Here is a 19,815-nt window from a genome sequence, read left to right on the forward strand (position 1 = left end):
TCCCTGTTTTTATTGAGGTGCCTCTAGGGAAAAGAAAAGGCGCTCGCTCTCGCTCTCTGCCAATGTAGCCAACTCTGAATTGGAGTTCCTCCAGAAGTCCTGAGGCAGGAGTTTAATCTCTGTGGGTTATGTAGTATTTGGACTCTGATAGCATTACCAAGAAGATTGCCAGTTTGCTGTTTTGTGTGGACTGAGACCCCCGTCAAATGCATTTCACATACAGCCACCAACCAACCCTCAGAGGTAGACCTTGAATGTGCACTGCTGACTGTGAGGAGAAAAGGTGGAGCTCTACTAACAGTTGAGAGAGGGACCCAGAGTTAGATGCTCCTCAGTCGTCTTGAAATCCTGTTTTTTCTGTATCTTCTTCATCACCTCCTGTTTCAATTTATTTTCACTGCATTACAGAGCTTAGATACTGTCACGAACGGTGCCTGGGAAAGTCCAGAAAACAGATCTTTTGTCAATTAAAAAGCAAATAGATCAAGTGCATTTCTATTCACTTTCCATGGAGTCTGTCCTTAATGAGTTGTCTGGCAGGGAGCATAAGCATACAGCTACACTTCAGGGAAGATCAGCCTTGTTGTGGTTGATCTTCTGGAGTTAGACAGAGTGCACCTACTGGGGATAGGCTAAATCAAATTTACAGGGTGACGGTGGTACTCATCTCTGAGGTGTAAGGGAAATGTATGGGAGCTCAGGCTTCCGTCAACCTTCCTTAACGGAGATGGCATGGAAGCCTGGAATAAGGTACTTTGACTTTAACGATGTAATTAATGTAGCTGAAATTGACTAGCTTAGTTGGACCTTCCCCTGTAGTGTAGGCCTGGCCTAAGTGTTAAACCTTGGTGGTGGTGATGAGTTGTGAGTTGCGGAATCAAATTGAGTCTGATGTGGTGGGGGTAGGTATGTAATGTGGGAGGTTAGCATAATTTCACTGTTCAAATAACAATTAGTGGCATACAAGTGGAAAGAAGGGAGTTTTTTCATTGGGGACCTGATTTATCCTCTCACTAGGAATGATGCAAATGGTCAGTAACTGGATGGAAGTCACTGAAGCTACTGGAGGGAAAACCAGTGTTGATAAGAGAATCATGCCTTGATATGCAAGACTCGACATCTGTGTGGTTGGATTATGGAGATGGGGAAAAAGCATGAAGCTAGAACATATACAGACTCTCTGCCTGTCCTTCCTTTCCACTTGAATTGACGCGAGAATGGTTTCTCTTAGGGGCTGCTCAGATGAACTCCTAGCAGAATGCTTTGCCTAGCTTTCTCACCAGTGGGGAGCCCATTGGGAAATGCTGTCATCTCATTTCCTGGACATGGGGCAAGCTGGTCACCATGGAAAGCTCAGACCTTTCTCCCTGGTTGTGTGGGAGGCAAGAGAAAAGGTAACTAGCTCTCTGAGGCAATTTTTGTGCACATCAAGTTTCTTTTTGGGGTCCCATCTAAGATAATGTTTCGGCTTCTCACCACTTGCTAATACAGCAAATTAAGTCTGTGGCTTGTAAAGGCTGTATAGCATGCTGCTCTTGGCTCATGCTCATATCAGATAGGGGAGCTCCTTGGGAGGCATGTGTCCTAACAACCCAGAGTTACGCAGTTTTAGGCCTGATACAAAGACCATTAAAGTAAATGACTTGTGGTTTGACTCAGACTCTTCGTCACTTTAGGAAAGGTGAAACTCCTCTGCTGCCTGCCTTGCAATCAGTTTCATCTCTCTCTTTTTCCTTGTGCAATTCTGTAAATGTTTTCGGAAATCAGACTTTCACGTTTATAACCTGGCAACTGATACTGAGATGTAACATGTTTTGCTTAGTGACATTTGTTTTGGCTTTTCTGTGCCAGTCACCTAGCTCAGGGGTGAGAGAACCTTTTACGTCGGGCCCCGCTTTTAGTACCTGCAATTAGCAGGGGCCCCCCACAACCTGTCTGTCATCCAAACAGATGGAAATTTCAGTTATGTTCAAATGGGGAGAAAAAAAAACAACCCCCCCCCCCCCCCCCCCCGAAAGCCTTTCACCATGCGTAAGGCTGCCTACATGAGGGTTTTGTCAACAAAACACAGGGAGCGTCTAGCTTACCAAGTGCAATCTGTCGACAGTAAGTTGACAGAAAGCAGCACTTTTGTTGACAGCCGTACCCTGCTCCCCACGAGGAAGAATGCCTCTGTCGACAGAGAGGTGTTGATAAAAGGCGGGTCTGGATGTTGCAGTCAACCCTTTGTCAACAGAAAAGGCTTCCAGGGTGCTGCGCAGGTGCCCTGTAGGACACTGTGTCCACAGCAATCAGCTCTATGGTTCCTGCCTCCAGCCCTCCTTAAAGCCACAGGGAGACTGGGAAACCCTGTGGCAGGAAGCTGAGAGAGTGGGAGCAGCAGAGCTACCATCTGCATCCCCTGACACCCGCGCAGCCGCTCCTTCCCAGAGAGCATTGCCAGATGTTAGAATGCCAGCCACCCTGAATCCCACTGGACGGTAGCTGTCGGGAGTGGAGAGCTTCCACAGGGTAACTGTGACCCACTTCTCCAGGGGGATGGCAGACCACAGCCAGGTGTCCTGTCTCCAGAGGGCTGGGGCAAGCCAGGCACAGAGCTCCAGGAAGGTGGCCCTCTGCATTCGGAAGTTCTGGAGCCTCTGGTAGTTGTCTCACTTCCCAATGATGAGCTGGTCCCACCAGTCAGAACTGGTGCTGTGCCTCCAGAGCTGCCTGATCACCCTGGGTGGTGGGTGGGGCTGCAGATGTGATTGTCTGGCAGCTACAGCAAGCTCCTCGAAGGTGGTGCAGGCTCGCCCTCTGTGAGGAAGAGGAGGACTGCCGTGAGGAGGTGCAGCAGGTGCTGAAGCTCGTCTTTGTGGAGCCAGCGCGAGCCTGGAGGCTGTTCTGGTACTATGGCTCACTGGAAGGAGCTGTATCTCCCAGAAAGTGGTGAAGCCCTGCTCTAGCAGCTGTGCTGTCCCTTCTCTGGGGGGTCCCTTGTGCTGTCCCTGGTGCCTGGGGCGGGTCCCTTTTTAAGGGTGTGTCTTGTCAAAGCTCCCAGAAGGAAATGCTGACCTGCGACCCTGTCTGCTGTAGTTCCGGGATGCCATCTTGTCAGGAGAGTGGCTGAGCAGTCTAGCTGCTCTCTGTCAACAGAACGGATCCAAAGAGCAATTTGCTCGGTCGTCTGGATGCAAGCTGATGACAGTTTTGTCAGAAGATATCATCTGACAAAACTTCTGTCGACGAATCGCTCTAATCTAGACCGAGCCTAAGAAAATCAGTATGTGGGATGTAAAAACTTTACTGCTATGTACATGTGTATAAAAGCAGTGACGTATTTCAACGTTTTGAACGAGGTAGATGAGCCTGAGATCCAGCAGCTGATCATGCTATGCACCCCCACCTACGAAATGTTGTCCCATCCCCCACTGTGTGCAATGCTGACCTAGCAGTGTTTATGCCGCTGCTGCATTTCTGCAAGGGGGTTGTATTGTTGATACGTAGAGGGATACCATGCTATCTACATCATCTCTCCCCTTCCTTTGAAGATGTCAGAAAGCTCCTCCTCAGTATTGATTTAATAAACGTAATAGTAGTAACACGCCACCCCGACCTCCAGAAACTTTTCAGCACCTAGGCTATTTGTTCACTTTTTCCAGTTCACTAAGAACTGCCACATTTGATCAGGCTAATAATCCACTTAGACCAGAGGTGTTGAATCTTTCCAGACTAGTGAACCATTCTCAGGAGTTGCATTTGTCTTGGTTACCAAGTTTTACATCACTCAAAACTTTATTTTACTTACAAAATCAGACAAGAATACAAAATTGCCACAGCACGCTACTACTGAAAAATTGCTTGCTTTCTCATGAATACTATATAATTATAAAATAAGTTGATATCATAAACTTTTCTCTGCAGTGAGGGAAAGGCAAAAATAGGCTGTTTCCTTTGAAGGGAAAACGAAAAATACACCCCCTTTTTAATTCCTATCAGAGTTATGAAATCATCGAAGACTAGAGTTGGAAAAACAACCTCAACTAAATCCTGCCATCCAGGGTGTTAAGCCAGACCTTAAAAACCTCCAAGGATAGAGATTCTACCTTCTTCCTGTGCAACCCATTCCAGTGCTTCACCACCTACTATGTAAAATAATTTTCCCTAATACCCAACCTACTTCAGCTTCAGACCGTTGCTCCTTGTTCTGTCATCTGCCACCACTCTCTCCATCTCCTTTGGAACCCTCCCTTCAGATAGTTGAAGTTAGATGTTGAAGAGTTAAAGTTTTTTAAGAACCTTGAGTCCCTATGTTGCCATTTAAATATTTTGAAATAAAATATATGGTCCCAACATGTGTAAAGTGTGCCTGTAAAAATGACTGAAAGGGGTAGTCTTTCACAAATGCTCCCCCTTCAAAGTACACTATCTCCTGGAAACTTTTTTAAGCAGTAGCTAATTTTTTTTGCCTCCAGGGAGAACTGTGAAAGCCAGTTATCTGATGGGCAATTTCTCTCTCTCTCAATGGGCATTTGAAGCCTGTTTTATGCACATATTGATTCATTGTTTTGCATTTGCTTTGATAAGTCATACACTGCTCAAATTTCACTCTCATAACTGTTTTTTCTCTTGTTATGGGCTTTACTCCTGAACTATAATACAGACCTTCATTTTACACTAGTCCAGAAAATTTTACACCCAGCACTTTCCTTCAGGTATGTATTCTTTTATTTTAATTCCACAAATTTTCAGATGTGGGATTTTCATTTTTGAGAAGTTCGCTTGTCAGCTACCAGTAGGTAGTTTGATATTTATTTCCACGCTCTCCTGATTTCAAATTAGATCAGCTATTTCACCTGGAAGTAACATGTAAGACATTTACAGAAGCAAAGAGTTTCCAAATTTTGTTCTTAAAACTTGCTCAAGCCTGCATAGTAAATCAGTGAGATTAAAATCCACAAGCCCAGTCTTCATCTTTCCCATTGCCACTCACAGATAATCTGGTGGAAAGCCCACAAACAAAGGGGCAGTAGATTCTAGAAAGGCTAGTGCTGATACTGTTGATGACGAAGGGATGGATGGATGGATGGAAGGCTAGCAGGCAGGCATACTGAAATGGAGCTCCCTCACAGCAGATTTTCGACTTCAAACATGTAAGTAGTTCCACTGAGCGTAGTTAGGCTTGTACTTGGGTGGTGCCTTGCTGATGGGTATGTTAGTGGTGCTACTTTTGCTGAAATGGATAGAAGAAATTCCAGCAATAAAGTCTTTGGCAAGATGCTCTTTGTGATACTGAACCTCAGTAGAGAATGAGCAGAGTCTGTCTCTCCCTATCTGCATGAAGGAAAGTAATTTGAATCAGTTGTATAAATGATGTATGGAATGTTGTACTTCAATCAAAAGGTCATTATAGATTAGGAAGTCTTCTGTGCATAGCTGTGATAATAAGAGAGAAACATCCCTGGAAGATAAATGACTTTTAGACAATCTCTGTGACTGGTATTTGTTACTGTCTGTGTGATTAGTAGACCTCCGTCTCTCTAATTCTAGGATGGAAAACTAAAAGTATATTTAGATGCCTGTTTCACAGGATTTTTCAACTTGCTGCATCCTGCTTGTTGTTATTGGACACATTCATTATATTCAGCCCATTAATGAGGTTCCACAAAAAAGTTTGGGATCAAAATCTGAACAATTAAAATTGTTACAATGTGGAGAAGAATATCACCTGGCTTTCAAACAACTCTTTACAAAGAAGCCACAATTCTGGCAGCACACTCCAGAAAAAGGAATGTGCTTCCTCTTCCTGCTGACTGGCTTGGTAGGAGCAGTAGCCTAAGCACAGCTGTCCTGTCCATAAGGTGTTTCAGAGCAGCCACCCCAGGCCTCCTGCTTTGCGGGGTCCCACAGCAGCCACTGAAATCAGCCTATGGACAGGGCTCCTGGGGCTGGGGTGGCCTGCGCAATTACCTGGGTGGACTGGTGTGGGGCAGTAGCAGGGGTTGGCCATCCTCCACACTCGCCACATTGGCAGGAGGCAGAGCACCCTGGCCTAAGCCATCTCCACTCCCCTTGTGAGCGACATGGGCTCTGGGAAACAGGCTGGGGCCACGGCTGGGGCACTCCACTTCCTGCTGCTGCAGTGACGCAGAGTGCAGTGGGTGGGGAGATGAGTGTCAGAGCAGAGCAAGCTGCTGTCACTCCAGCTCCTGCTGCCATGTTGAGTGAGGGCAGCCAACCCCTGCTGCTGCCCTGCTCTCGGTCCCCACGTAAGCCCCACCCCCGAGTACCCACAAGGTTGAGAAACTCTGAGCTAGGTAACTCTCTCTTCCCAGAGAAGCCACATGTTCTACTGCTACTGGTGTCCAAACAAGGAAGTCAAGACAAAATTCTTCTGTCTTCCAGAAACTGTGGATCTCGTACACTCAAGTACATAGGCATAAACTTCTTCTTCTCCCTCTGTGTGTGTGTGTGTGTGTGTGTGTGTGTGAGAGAGAGAGATTTCCCTCTTTTTGTTGCAAAATCTCACTGTAACCTGAGCGAGCAGAGACTGCGTACCCTCTTTGTTAGAGAGACACTTGCCTTCTGTATCGACTACACAAAATGGTGTAGGCAGTCAACCCAACTGTTCATAGTGCTTGCAGATAGGCTGAAAGGGCTCCAGGTATCTGCACAATGCATACCCTCCTGGATCTGCGCTTGTTTTGGATATGGTATTCTCTTGCCCAAGCTGACCCACCCAGCATCATGGCTCATTCAGCAGTAGCTTAAATCTTGTCTGCCATGTTCCTGGCTTGAAGAACAGCAGTTATGCAAAGGTGAGTAACCATTTTTACTTGGAGGAGCTGTACAACTTAATACATCAGCTAGGGTTTCTCCACCTCTGGGATCAGAGGAAAAGGAACTGACCATGTCTATTCAGGAACAAATTAAAAAAAATTAACCCTCTCAATGTACACGAAGATGGTTTAATACCCTTTTGTTTTATTATTTTTGTGCATATTCCAGGTACCTTAGAAGCTGTGGAGTTGTTTGTATAGCCACATGCAAATCAGGTAAGAGACTCCTAAAATGACCAGGTAGATTCATAATAAGGCCGTTTCCTTGTGTGGATAACGGAATCACACAGGGCAAGAACTGCACTTACAGATTTTTGTGGAGCATCCTACCAGTCTCTCTGAAAGTGCAACTCTTCCTGTACATTTAGCATTTTGAGGAGGGGGGAGCCATAGTTCTTCTGAGCATCTGCAAGTCTGAGCAGCAAATGTTATGTTTTTTCCTAGACAGCACTGAGGAATGGAGTTACCAAGAGAGTCTTTGTAAGTCATCCCAGACGTTCAGAGATTTTCTCTGTCATTCTGTAGCATTCTCACTAGCCAGGATAAAGTAAAACTGCCCATCACCAATCCATTCATTATTTGACTCATAGGAAGCAAACACATTCCCTCCCTATTAAGTGGCTGTAGGGGGGAGAGGGGAAAATCTTTTGGGTGGTTCAAGTAGCTTGACGGTGCCTGAGGGTCAGTCAGACTTACCCCTCCCCCCCCCTTGACAGCGTTGATGCTTGTTGTTCATAAATTGAGCCCCCAAATGGACACATGTTGCCTAGCAACATTAGCATTATTGCTGTGCATCCTCTGCAAATCATGCTTTTATGTATCAATGTATTTGAAATGAAATAAAGAATAAGAGGATGAGGGGAGGAAGAGAAAATAGCTGCAGTTTGGCTGCCTCCGTCTTGTGGAAGAGGATTCCTGAAAACAAAGGGAAATTTGCTGTAAAGACTGAGCGAAGTTTCTGGAGCATTTCAATGTTCTGATTAGAACTGGGAGAATTTTTTCCAGAGAATACCGTTTTATCAATAAATGCATTTTTTGGGGACCTGAAAATATTCATGAATTTTGATGGATATATAATTTCAGTTGAGAAAAACCAACTTTTTCCCCAGAAATATTTCATTTTAGCCATTTCAGAATGTTTTGTTTGGAGTTGTTTATGAAATGGTATTTTGTTGTCAAACTTGCTCATTTAAAAACACAAACGTACTCCAGCGTTTGGTCAGTTTGAAACTGTTTTTGGTTTAGTTTGAATCAAATCATATTTTTTTCTGTAAAGTGTGTTTTTTGGTTTTTTTTTTTTAACTGTGGAGGGAGAAGCACCCAGTATGTCTACTGGCACGATGGTAGGGCACCCCACTACGAATGCTGCGACCTGTGTTCTTTTTCCAGCTCTGCTGCTGACTCTGTCACCTTGGGTACATCACTGGATCCAATTGTGCCTGAGGTTTCCCCATCTCCAATAAACCTATAAAAACTAGAAAACCGCCAGCTGCAGGGTACCTTTCCTGTGTGGCTTAAATTGTATTTGTTTCATTCCATAATCATAAACTTAATTCTGCAGTCGAGCTAGGCTTATGAAGGCAACGGAAATGGAACCCCATAAAAACACAGCAGAAAGTCGGGAACACAAAGATTATTGGAGGCTGCTAAATCACACCCTGCTATGTTGGTCTCAACTACAAAAGGAATGTTTGGTTAAGACAGGAATTTTGCCAGCTACTGACAGCTCCAGGATGGTCGGTAATTTCCCCTGTAGGCAGGTTGTGATGGGGACATAACTTGCACTTTCCACTGAATTAGCTAGTGCTGGCCACTGTTAGAGATGAGATATTATGGGGGAAGGTGGACCACTGGTCTTATCTGGTAGAGCAGTTCGTCTCTTCCTAGGCACCGTAATCCACAGATGAAACGCGAAGTGTTATGAGACAGTTTCAGTTCAGGATGTGATCATAGCTGTGTGTGTTTGACGTACACAGTTGCATAAAAGGGTTGGTGTTTTTCTGAGGTGTTGAGGACTTAAAGGTATTTAGGAATACCATTTGCTTTACATCACTTCAGAGATTAATGCCAGCAGTGTGGCCTTTACATAAACTCTCCAATAGCACCTGGCGTAGGGAGATAGCTTCTCTTCAGTAAACAAACAAACAAAAAAGAGAAAGCTATCTGGGTTTGTCATGCTGATAATTGCTTTTTATTTTGAAATCAAGGTCCTGAAATGACTGCATTTTCGCATAATATTAATTGCCTTGCCCTCCCCCAACCCACCCCTCAGCTCTCTGTGATATCAGCTAAAGTTCTGACAGCTAATTCTTACAGGTGTTTCGCAGCCCACAGCATATTGAGAAATGTAGAGCCTGCTAGGAATATAGCAAATGTTCATTAATCTCATCCCGACTTTGAGAAATGAGAATCCAGGGGAAGGAACAGGGAATGAAATTGCCTGAATTAGTTTTGTTTGTTTGGAAGCAATGGCAATATTCTGTTATTTAGTCCAGACAACATCCCCTTGGTTCATTTAAAGAAAATCAATGTGGGCTGGTCCAGTCATTTTGGCACAGTGTGTTCTTGCACATCAGCTACTTTAGAGCGTTTTAGGAATACATCAAGGAGAAAACCACCTTTTCTCTGCAGTCCCCCATCCCCCGAGAACCAGATTTCTGCTCACCATGGCTGTGTCTACACAGGCACAAATCTTCGAAATAGCCATATTTCGAAGATTACTAATGAGGCGCTGAATTGAATATTCAGCGCCTCATTAGCATTAGGATGCTTCCGGAATAAGGGGTTTTCTAAACGTGCAGGGTCCTTTCGAAAAGCATCCCCATGTAGCCGCACTAAGCCACGCGCTTTCGAAAGCGACACTTTTGAAGTGCTGCGGCCGGAAGCGTCCTAATGCTAATGAGGTGCTGAATATTCAATTTAGCGCCTCATTAGTAATCTTCAAAATGGCCATTAGCCTGGCTATTTTGAAGATTTGTGCCCGTGTAGACACACCCCATGAGTCTGAGGCTCTATACCTTCTGTATTGGCCAAGGAGTCCACTTCTCAAATACGATGGAAGAGATTTGCTTCATCAATGCCATGGGCAGGATTACTGGGCATTGTAAGGAAGGCAGGAAAGAGGTGACAAGGAGCAGTGGAAGACAATGCATGAGCAGGCTCTCCACTGGTAGCCACAGGCCATTGTGATTCCTCTTGAGTGAGATGGAGAATATGCAGAAAGAGGGATGGACTCAGGCCTGTCACTTGGTCTAGCCCTTTGGGGAAAAAGGGACCCAAAGTCACCGTAGCAGATGGGTAGGTGCAAAGGGTCAGATTCTGCTGCTGTTGCTTGCATGGAATAGTATTTATGCATCTGAGTAGGATATTCATGCTTGCACTGTTCAGCGACTAGGAAACAAACCTGTGTCCTCTTCTAAAACACTCAGGATTACTCCAAAGGATCACAGCATATCCCAGTAGTCACTTTAGGCTGTGCGCGCCTTCAGGAGGCAACACAGTCAATGGGCTAGATAGAAGTGCTGTATGGAGGAGACACAGAGGGGACAGGAGACCCATGGTGGCAGGTAAGGCAGGAAATGGACTGGGGTTCAAGGTGGGATGAGTAGTGGAGTTGCATGCTTTCTTGGGCTCATAGAAGAGAACAGACCCTTCAGTTAAAGCTCTCTGAACACACCATGGCATATTTGCTTTCCAGGAATCATAGTGGATCCTTTGCAAAGTGTCTGTAGACACAGAACACCTTCTGCAGAGCCCTTGCCAGCTTCTTCATTCAAAGGCATTACAATATCATTTCTCTGATTCCTTTTTAGATGTGTTAGTCAGGAGCAGGACACATGCTGGGCAACAATGACTGAAGAAGAGCTCTGTGAGGTTCACCAACAGCAATGGGGCCAGTAGATATTCCCTAGGCAGGAAAGAGGTGACAAGGAACAGTGGAAGAAGGTGCAGGAGCAGGCTCTTCACTGCTAGCCACAGGTCATTGTGATGACTCTTCAGTGAGATGGCCATAGTATGCCAGTGCTTCAGTTACTCTCTAGTTTTGTTGGGTTACAATGAGGAGTCAGCCCAGATTAAAATGTCTCTCTTTGTTAAAAGGTCAGCGTAGCTGGTTTGGGCTCCAGGAAGAGTTCCTCCCCTTCCGAGTCAGTGGGTGGCCACTCTGCCCCACTGCCACGAGTACCACAGCAACCCCCAAGTCACGAGTTCTTAGCTGACCTTGCCTCAGGTGGGTGAGGGCAGCAGTTCAAAAGCCCGGCCTTATGTCCGGCGGGCACGGGGGAGATTAGCCCACAGTCGTAGAAGGCCCCTGGCCCTAGCTCAGGGTGGAACAGCAAACAGCCAAAAGAGCCCAAGCCCTGGTGCAAGGCAGGGCAGGCCCAAGCGCTAGTGCAGGGTGGGGCAACAAACAGTCTAGAAAGCCCAGGCCCTTGCTTAGGGCAGGGCAGCAACCCAGCAGTTCAGGTTGTCTCCATACCTGGGAGAGCCCCAGCCCTAGTTCAGGGCAGGGCAACCAACCCCGTTCCCACAGTTCACTCAGTTCCATGATGGGCACAGACATTTAGCCTGTGCTGGCAGAAGGGGAGACTGCAATCCAGCAGGTGGGTGGCAGGGGTGACGCGGGCCCGTCCACTCCACCACATCCTGGCCCGGGGCGCTGGTTGCAGCAGCAAGGTCTGCTGCATGGGTCATTGGGAAATCCAGATCACAACATGCTGCCCAAGGACCTGTCATGGTCCTTTCTAGCCACTGGGCCACTCCTGATCCCTGCCTCACCCCTGCAGCACATACCCCATGTCCTGCCAACTTCTCAGCGCTCACAGAGTTCCAGGTCTGGCTGGGGTCTAGGTGGCCCAATCCAGGCCTGCGTGGCCTATGGGTTCCGCTGCCTCAGGCTGGCTTGGGGTACGGGCTGACGCTGGTCCACAGGTCAGTCTTCCAGGTCTTCTACAGGTCGGTTCTACTGAGGTCCACAGGTTACCAGGACCGGTAGGGGCCCAAGCAGTCCAGTCCAGGCCTGGGCCTCACCCAACCGTCCTCAGCCTCCCAGGCAGGGAGCTCAGAGCCATCCTCTGGAGGCTCAGCCCCAACTGAGTCCTCGGCCCAGGCTTTTATAGCTCCGGCCCTGCCTCCCGACTTCTAGTCAGGTGGCTGGGAGGGGCCAGGCTCCATACCAGATGACTCCCAGAAGGGGTCCTCCCCTTCTGGATAGTGGGGTGGCCAATCTACCCCACTAGAGTCAGACTGTAACATTTCACTGTCCTATTGTGCAGCCTTTCTTTAATTTCACAGCCTCTTGAAATAGTCACAGCAGCCATTTGTAAAAGGATTTGGTGGGAGACAATTTTTGGCCCTGTGCATTGGGTTGGAGGATTGGAAGAGCAAAGGGTGCTTGCAGGTCAAGATTGAGAGGCAATGGTGAAATCATGAAAATGACCCAGAAAAGTGACAGAAAGAGGCACTGAAATTCAGGGTTGAATTGCATAAGTAGAGTTTTGTGTGCAAGTTTAAGAAAACAGTAGCTGTGTATATCATACATCAAGGTTAGGTCTAATAAAGGCTGTGAAGGAGTTGCAGTGACAAAGCTGTGGCTAACAATCAGATCTGGAATGTTAGGTAGTGTTGCAAGACAAAACTGAAGGGCAGTGACACCACTATTAGTGGGAACCTGATGGTTGTCTGTTTCTTATCCACTCAATTGAAGTTAAAATCTCCAGGGACTTTGAACAGTGCAGGAGGACAATCTCCACATTCTATGATTCTTTGCTAGCAGAGCTGGTTGGGCTATCCAAAGCTGCAGTGACCTATTTCTGAGTGGAGAACATGTATTGTAGTGCCATGTTTGCCTATGCAGTTATTGAACTGGCTGTATCGCAGTTACTGGTTTGGAAAGAACATTGGCAATATTTTGAACATGAATGATGCCTCATAAACCCAAGTTCTGTTTGAGTGTGATTGGCCTGTCATGTGTCTATTGTAGGTAGGTATTCTTGTTAACCTGCTATGGATAATATATAGCACTGTTGGTGGACTGTCTTCTTGAAATAAAGTATATGCACCACAGGACTGACACTCATTTGTCTTACCTAATTAAGTGCTTCTGCTGTTTATTTTGCCCCTAATATACTATGGCAGTGAATCGTTGTTTATATGACTTACTGGTCTGGCAAACATTCACATTCAGCTTCTGCTGCTGCTGCTACTCTGCAGAAGAAATCCATTTACTACAGTAATGGATCTGTTAGCAGAATGTGTCCTCCAAACAGCAGTCTCTGCTTCTGTTATGCTAAGGCAGGGATCAGCAGCCTTTCTGAGGCGGAGTGACAAAATTTGACCTCTTGGCCTCCTACGCACAGTCTGAGAGCTGGTGTTACTTTTTTAAAGTCTCTTATAGTCCTACTTAAACAGCTTTATTAATAAATAAATGAAGATGCAGAGCTTTACCATTTAGGTGGTGGTGGGTAGCATTACTTGGTCTTTTGTTAATTCACAGGTGGCATGGCTTGTGCAAGCTACCGGCTGCATGGAGGAAGAGGGGTGGGGCTGAGCTCCCGCCTCATGTGCCAATAAAAATCAGCTCACGTGCCACTCTTGACATCCATGTCTGGGGTTGCTGACTCCTGTGATAAGGCTTGACTAAAATGGCATTCCTCAGAGCATTTGCCCTAGTGTCTTGAAATGCTACAGGAAATTGGAGGAGAATGAAGTATTCAGGGGGCTCTCAGAAGTTTGAGAGTTAATTCAGTATAGGTCAAGGTAAAAGAAGACCACTGCAGTGTCTAGGGAGATGTTTCAGGACAGAAAATTGTGTGCATAGCTAGATTTGTGTGTATATTGAGATCTTGGAGTGGAACTGTCTTGCAATTCCTGCTTCATCGTTCGTTCTGCATACTCCAACTCGCATTTCCAAAGGGGAGGAAATGTGATTGACCATGTAAACTCTCTCTGTCGGAAGCAGCATGCAAAATTGTGCCAGTGAAAATGCCCATGCATTTCTTGCACCAGTTTCATTAGAGCGATTTGTACAAACCAGGCAGCTGTAAGCCTAACTATGCAGTTTGCAAGCACATATATGAGCTTTTGAGGGTTCAATTGTGGGTTCATTTTTGCATATGTACCTACAGGTTCAGATCCTGAACTGTTATGTTAGTGTAAATCTGGAATAACTGAGGGATGAATTTCACTCAGAATGTGTAATTTGGAAAACATAGTCTTTCCTTCCCATGACATGAGACTGACTGAGCTCATGTCTGGTGTTGTTTAATATCTGACCTCTTCTTCTTTGGAGCACTGTAACCTGTATGAAATGCACACTCTTGCGAATACAACAGCCATTTTCTAGCTGTAACATCTGTGCCTTAAGCACCTCCTTGCTGGCTACTATGATAAATATTGGAATCCAAACTTGAACTCTCCAAGGAGCAATTGGTGGTGTGGTGGGATTTCATTTCCCCAATTCTGCTCTCTGTTCCACCCACCAATGCAGCTGATTTCTGTATGCACAGGGAGGGTCTGCGTGGCCTGGAGATAGAATTTAGTCCCAGGTTTGCAAGGGTCCCTTGTGATTTCCTTATCTGTGGTATGGCAAGTCCAGAAATCTAGCCACTCGCCTTTTCAGGAAGTCAGCTACACCAGCCATAAGACTGTGGCTCATACTTGTGTTCTCAGTCAGAACCCTCATTTGCTTTGTGGGAGGGTCCACGGGGTACAGGAAGAGAGGCTAACTGCATCTGGCTCGCACTGGCTGGGTTTAATATTCTCTCCAACACTTTTTGAATACTTCAGGCTAAATTAGTCTGGACTCCTAAATAGTGGGTAGCCCATGCAGAAAGCAGCTGCAGCCTCTTTGAAATCCTGGAGCTCACAGGTGCAATCACTCTCCAGAGCTGGCTGTTCTGGAAGGGGATGGCCAGTCCATTGCCAGTGTCTGCCAGTGAGATGAGGTCCAGGTTTTAAAGCTTTCTTTCTCTTGCATAGACACTTGCAGAAAGCACAGCCTGCTGTCTTTCCTCTGCTGTGAGGGCAGGAAGGCGGGTAAAGCTGGCCCAGGCACTGCCATTAATTACAATATTGGCTTTTATGGGCAGTGATGGGGCTAAGAGGGCCAGGCTGGTCTGGCAGCTGCAATGAGTATCTGCCTTTTTTTTTCCTGCACTTCAACTACTGTTTTAGGAGCTTTTTCTTTCGAGCCCAAGAGCTTTAGGTCTAATCCCAGCAGACACCTTGTGTTTTCATATTGTTTGCTCTTTTTCCTTTAAGTTGCACTTGAAACCCTCATCATGCTGTCTCCCTGCAACAATGCAGGGTTCCTTGTTTAAAATTACACCTAGTGACACACTGAAAACAGCAGTTGATCTAATGGGGCAAAGAGTTTGTTTCAAAAGCAATAAACGGACTTTTGATTGTCCCCTTCTCCAACTCTTACTAACCCTAGTAATCCAGTTTACACTGCACAAGCCCAGAAGAGGGAACGAAGGCTTATGGCTGTTGGGAGTTAATCACAAAGTGGCGAGAACTGGCAGCACCTCATTTCTTGTTTGACTATGGGTGCCCAATTTTTGCCCATCTAAGAGGCACCTTAGCAACTGGCCCAGACAGAGCCTGAGGGCAACACCTAACCTATCTGAGAGATTGCAGTTATGGCTCTTGGACACTATAGTTGATGCACTGATTGTAATGCTTCATCCTGATCCAAAAGACCTTGTTTGGCCGTGGGTCTGTCCTGGGTCTCTCATGGAGGAGAATGAATATAAGTGGTTGAAATTTCAGTACAATTTTGTATAATTGAAGATGGTCTGACATTCACAAAGGGCCAAATGCAACGTCCATTGATGTGATGGGATCCTCCTCCCCATGCTTTATGGAAAATAGGTTATGAATATAAATATGTGTAACTCAGAAATGCTTTGAACAAAAGGTGGCTTGTGACTGATCATTTTTAATATTATAACCTGCTGGATCTGTCAGTCCTATTTCTGTGCATGTATTATTTTTGTAGTTAAAGTTATAAGTATAATCTACATATTTTGAGGTCTCTGAAGACCGCAATAGGAGGCGTGGCTACCCTATTGTGAGAGTATGGCTTGGAAGGTGTCATGTGTTTGGCTTTTAAATTCAAGAGGAGCCAGTAGACACCAGGGATAAACTATTTTAGCCTGTATTGATACCATATAATAATGTCATGGTAGACATTATTATTGAGGTTAAGCTGGAGTTGCCTGGACTCCTCTGCAGGAGGGGATAGCAGTACTTAGACAACTTAATGGGCATCAATCCACATCTGAGGAGCTTGTCTGTGAACATGGAATGCAGCAGAGAGGTACTGGATGATTGTCTAAAAAGGACTTCACAGCTGACTCGCTCATGTGACAGTCTCCATCTTGGAATATAATCTTACACAAAGAATAATGGAATTCCCTCCACAATGGACTGGTATAAAGGGACCCTGGAATTCCTTTGTCTTTTTGTCTCCAGCCTGCTCCACCTTTGTCTTAATCCTGCCTTGGAATTGCCTGACGGACCCTAGGGAAATCCAAGAACTTTACTGGTGACTCAAGTCAGAATAAGATCATTTCTGACCTGAAGATTTTACTTGATATAAAAGCAACTGTTTAGAGAAAGATCTTACAAGTAACTAGATTTTTAGGGGAATAGAATTAGCTACTCATTTCCTCATTTATTTGATTTGGTACCTTCTTTGATATGCTGTCCTTTATCTACAAGCACTTGAATTGTACTGTTTTGCTTAATAAAAACTCTGTTTATAATCAAACCCAGTATAAACTGTTATGCACAGTGATAGCTTTCTGCAGGTAATATCTTCCTTTCGTTGATAAAGGCGGCTTACCTAATGAGCCATTCCTGTGCAAATGTTTTGCACGCAGAGACACATCTGTTTTGGGTTTTTGATCCCTTCTTGGGGTTGATTCCCCAGTTCTGTGCCCTAGAATGCTTCCACGCAGAGCTGTGGTTAAACAGTGTCTGTACTGCTGTGCATGGGAGAGGTAACCCCAACTCTGTGCCTTGGCTGCAGGAGACCAGAGTATCTGGCTCAGCAGGTCAGAGTGGTGGGGAGCCCCAGCGAGAAAGAAGGTGGGTGTCAATGGCCTAATCAGCACACCAAGGAATAGCTCAAGGGGTCTTTTGTGACAGCACCCCATCACAATTGAAGTCACTGGAAAGACTCCTATTCTCTGTTTCCTCCAGGAGACTTTGTCTCAGGTCCATAGGCTTCTGATGGTCTGAGATTCATCCACCAGTGCTTGATTTAGTGGGTCTCGTGAAGACCTGCCAAATTGACTGCAAATGACTCTTCAGTCAACCCTGCTCCTCCACCCTGGATGAGAAGAGTAAAGGAAGTTGAAAGGAGAGTTTCTCCTGCTAACCCCCTGCAGTTGGAAGGGAGGGAGGTGTAGACCCCATGGAAGTTTAACCTGAGATATGTCAACTTGCAGCATCTGGAGTTGCAGATCTTATGCTGACTTTCTGCAGTCGTGTGGACATAGTGTAGTACAGGGGTCAGCAACCTTTCAGAGGCCGAGTGCTGAAATTTGACCTTTTGACCTCTACATATGGTCCACGTCCCAGGGATGCTTTTTAAAGTCACAAATAAATCCTACTTGCATACCTTTGTTACTAAATTAAGATGTAGAGCTCTACTGTTTACTTGGTGGCTGGTACCATTAGCTGGTCTTTGTTAATTCACAATGGCACTGTTTTGTGCAAGCTCCTGCCTGCATGTGGGAAGAGCGGTGGGGCTGAGCTCTCACCTGATGTGCCCATGAAAATCGGCTTGCATGCTACTCTTGGCACCCGTGCTGGGGGTGGCTGACCCCAGGTCTAGTAGGTTGTGGTACTTTTTCCTTAAAATTAGTTGCACTCGGGCTCTGCATGCTCAAAGTTGGGGTGTGACTTTGCTTTGTATTTAATAAAAAGTATTGTGGTTTAAACTTTTTTATATCTCTGGTCACAGTCTGAGTTCCTGAGATGCTGCTGTACTTGCACAAGGAGATACTCTCAACTACCTGCCTGGGTTTAGAAAGCATAATATACAAGCATAATATATATCCTTTTACCTCAGAGTTGCATCCGTGGGAGCCATGTAGATACACAGACTCATCTGAAATGCACATCCTCACTTCTCCCTCTGACCCTCTTTTATTCCTGCACATCCGTCATTGCTTCTACCAGCTGCAGATCTTTGGACTGCTGCCTATTTCTCGTCCTCTGTAACCAGCAGGCATCAACTTCTAGTAGGGTTCTGGTGTTATCGTCCACTCCTCGTACAATGCCCACTGGCTTTTGTCCCAGGCTGGAGCAGACTTTGGCATCGAAATTTTTTGACCATCTAATAGTCATCTATTAAATTCTGTGCCAATTTTGCATCTTCAGGGGCTTTCCCTTGCACTTGGATCTGTTTCCTTTTTATTCTTTGCCGGTCCCAGGCCAGAAATACTGAATGGATGTTACACTTTTAGCGCAATTTAGGTGCAAGGAGTCAGCTCTAGCCTATAAAAAATCAAATTTAAAACACTCAGGGAGAGGCCATGGAGCAGTTATTGCTTCCTTGTTCTCCCACATCATCAGGTGCTGCTCCTAAAACAGTGGCTTGTTTGTTTTTCATTTAGTCATAGAAAATTAGGTTTTGAAGAGACCTCAGGAGGTCATCTAGTTCAATCCCTGGTTTGCAGACCAGAAATCTAATCTTCAAAATGGCTAAATTACTTGTCCGAGTCATAGCACAATGTCTGTATTTTATTTTGAGTCAGAGCTGAAAAGAGAACACCTTCATACTGGTTCCCAGTCTTGCAGTTTAACCTGGTTGTGCCCACTGGCTCACATGCTTTCTGTAGAACATGTGTATTGCCTTATCTGCTGGGCTTATCTTGTTCTGTTAGGATGCTTTCCCCAGGATCTTTGGTCAAAATCACTGAGTAAATACATGCGAAGATGGCCCCACTGCCTATTCTTGTTAGTTGATTTTTTTTCCTCTTATTCACTTAATTTGAGCCTGAGATCTGTGGTGAGGCCGGTTTGGGAAGTGTTCAGAAGATCGAAGCTATAGTAAGGTTTAAACAAAACAGTAGAGCCTCAGCCTGGGATTTTGTGTCAGGTAGCTGAACAGGAATAGACATCTGAGCCTAATGCAAAGGCAGGATTCACTTAAGCAACGTGGTAATGAACACAAATACATGCTCTGTTCTCTGGAAGGTTGCTGGCTGCCACCCTAGGAATTTGTGTTGCTAGTATTTGCTTCTGTGTGGACAAGTGGAGAGCAGCTTTCAGAAATGTAGCAAAACGAAAAAGCAGTCCAGTAGCACTTTAAAGATTAACAAAATAATATTTTATAAGTCTTTAAAGTGCTATTGGACTACTTTTTTGTTTTGATAGTATATAGACTAACATGGCTATCTCTCTGTTACTGTTCAGAAATGTAGCAGTATTTTGATGTGAAGAAGTCTCCCCTTCCCAAAAGATTTTTATAGCAACAGGATCTGGGTGGCAGAGTGGGTGCAAGGAACGTTTTTCATATCTCTGGTGCATTTTGTAGACTGTCTGGAATTTCCAAAAATTTACAGGTGCATTGGGAAGTGAATCAAGCAGCAGGTGGTTAATTGGCTGCATGATCTTCAGAGGCTAAACACATGAACCATGGCCAGGCAGATCATGTTTTAAAACTCAGTAGAATGCAAAGTCTAGTAGTTCCTTGTGGTCTTCAGAGGGAGGGAGACAAAATTACTTCCTGTCTGTGTCTTGTAATGAATGAGTTGTGAAACAATTCCTGTGTGGTTGAGGACTTGATTTATGAGGGATGTCTCAAATAACTTGTTGATTTCAGGAACGTCTTTTATCCTTTCTGTGCCACATCATCCACTAGCACTAGTGACATTGAGAATCAGTTTTTCACCTAAACGCTTGACACTGGGAGTATGTACAGAAAAGATTAGGAGCTGGACAGCAGATAGCTGGGGAGGGCTCGTTTGCAAAGATTGTG

At 45.4% G+C, this 19,815-nt stretch overlaps 1 protein-coding gene across 10 annotated transcripts in view; it reads left to right on the top strand.

Moving 5' to 3' along the window:
- HTR4 (5-hydroxytryptamine receptor 4) overlaps nt 1-19,815 on the top strand; it is a 211,739-nt gene that overhangs the window by 47,915 nt on the left and 144,009 nt on the right. For 6 of the 10 annotated variants that reach the window (XR_012647630.1, XM_075009848.1, XM_075009844.1 and 3 more), the window contains exon 3: nt 1,018-1,394. The exons of 2 other annotated variants lie outside the window; for them this stretch is intronic. Coding sequence is in view for 7 of the 8 variants with exons in the window: in XM_075009848.1 (XP_074865949.1) it covers nt 1,345-1,394 (50 nt within the window). In the remaining variant the exon portion in view is untranslated. Of the gene's footprint in view, nt 1-1,017; nt 1,395-4,645; nt 4,698-6,990; nt 7,038-7,253; nt 7,302-19,815 lie in introns of those variants that run through there. 2 more of the 10 variants (XM_075009851.1, XM_075009852.1) reach the window with 2 other exon arrangements.

The sequence above is a fragment of the Carettochelys insculpta genome, chromosome 15 (assembly GCF_033958435.1).
Source record: "Carettochelys insculpta isolate YL-2023 chromosome 15, ASM3395843v1, whole genome shotgun sequence".
NCBI classification, from domain to species: domain Eukaryota; kingdom Metazoa; phylum Chordata; order Testudines; family Carettochelyidae; genus Carettochelys; species Carettochelys insculpta.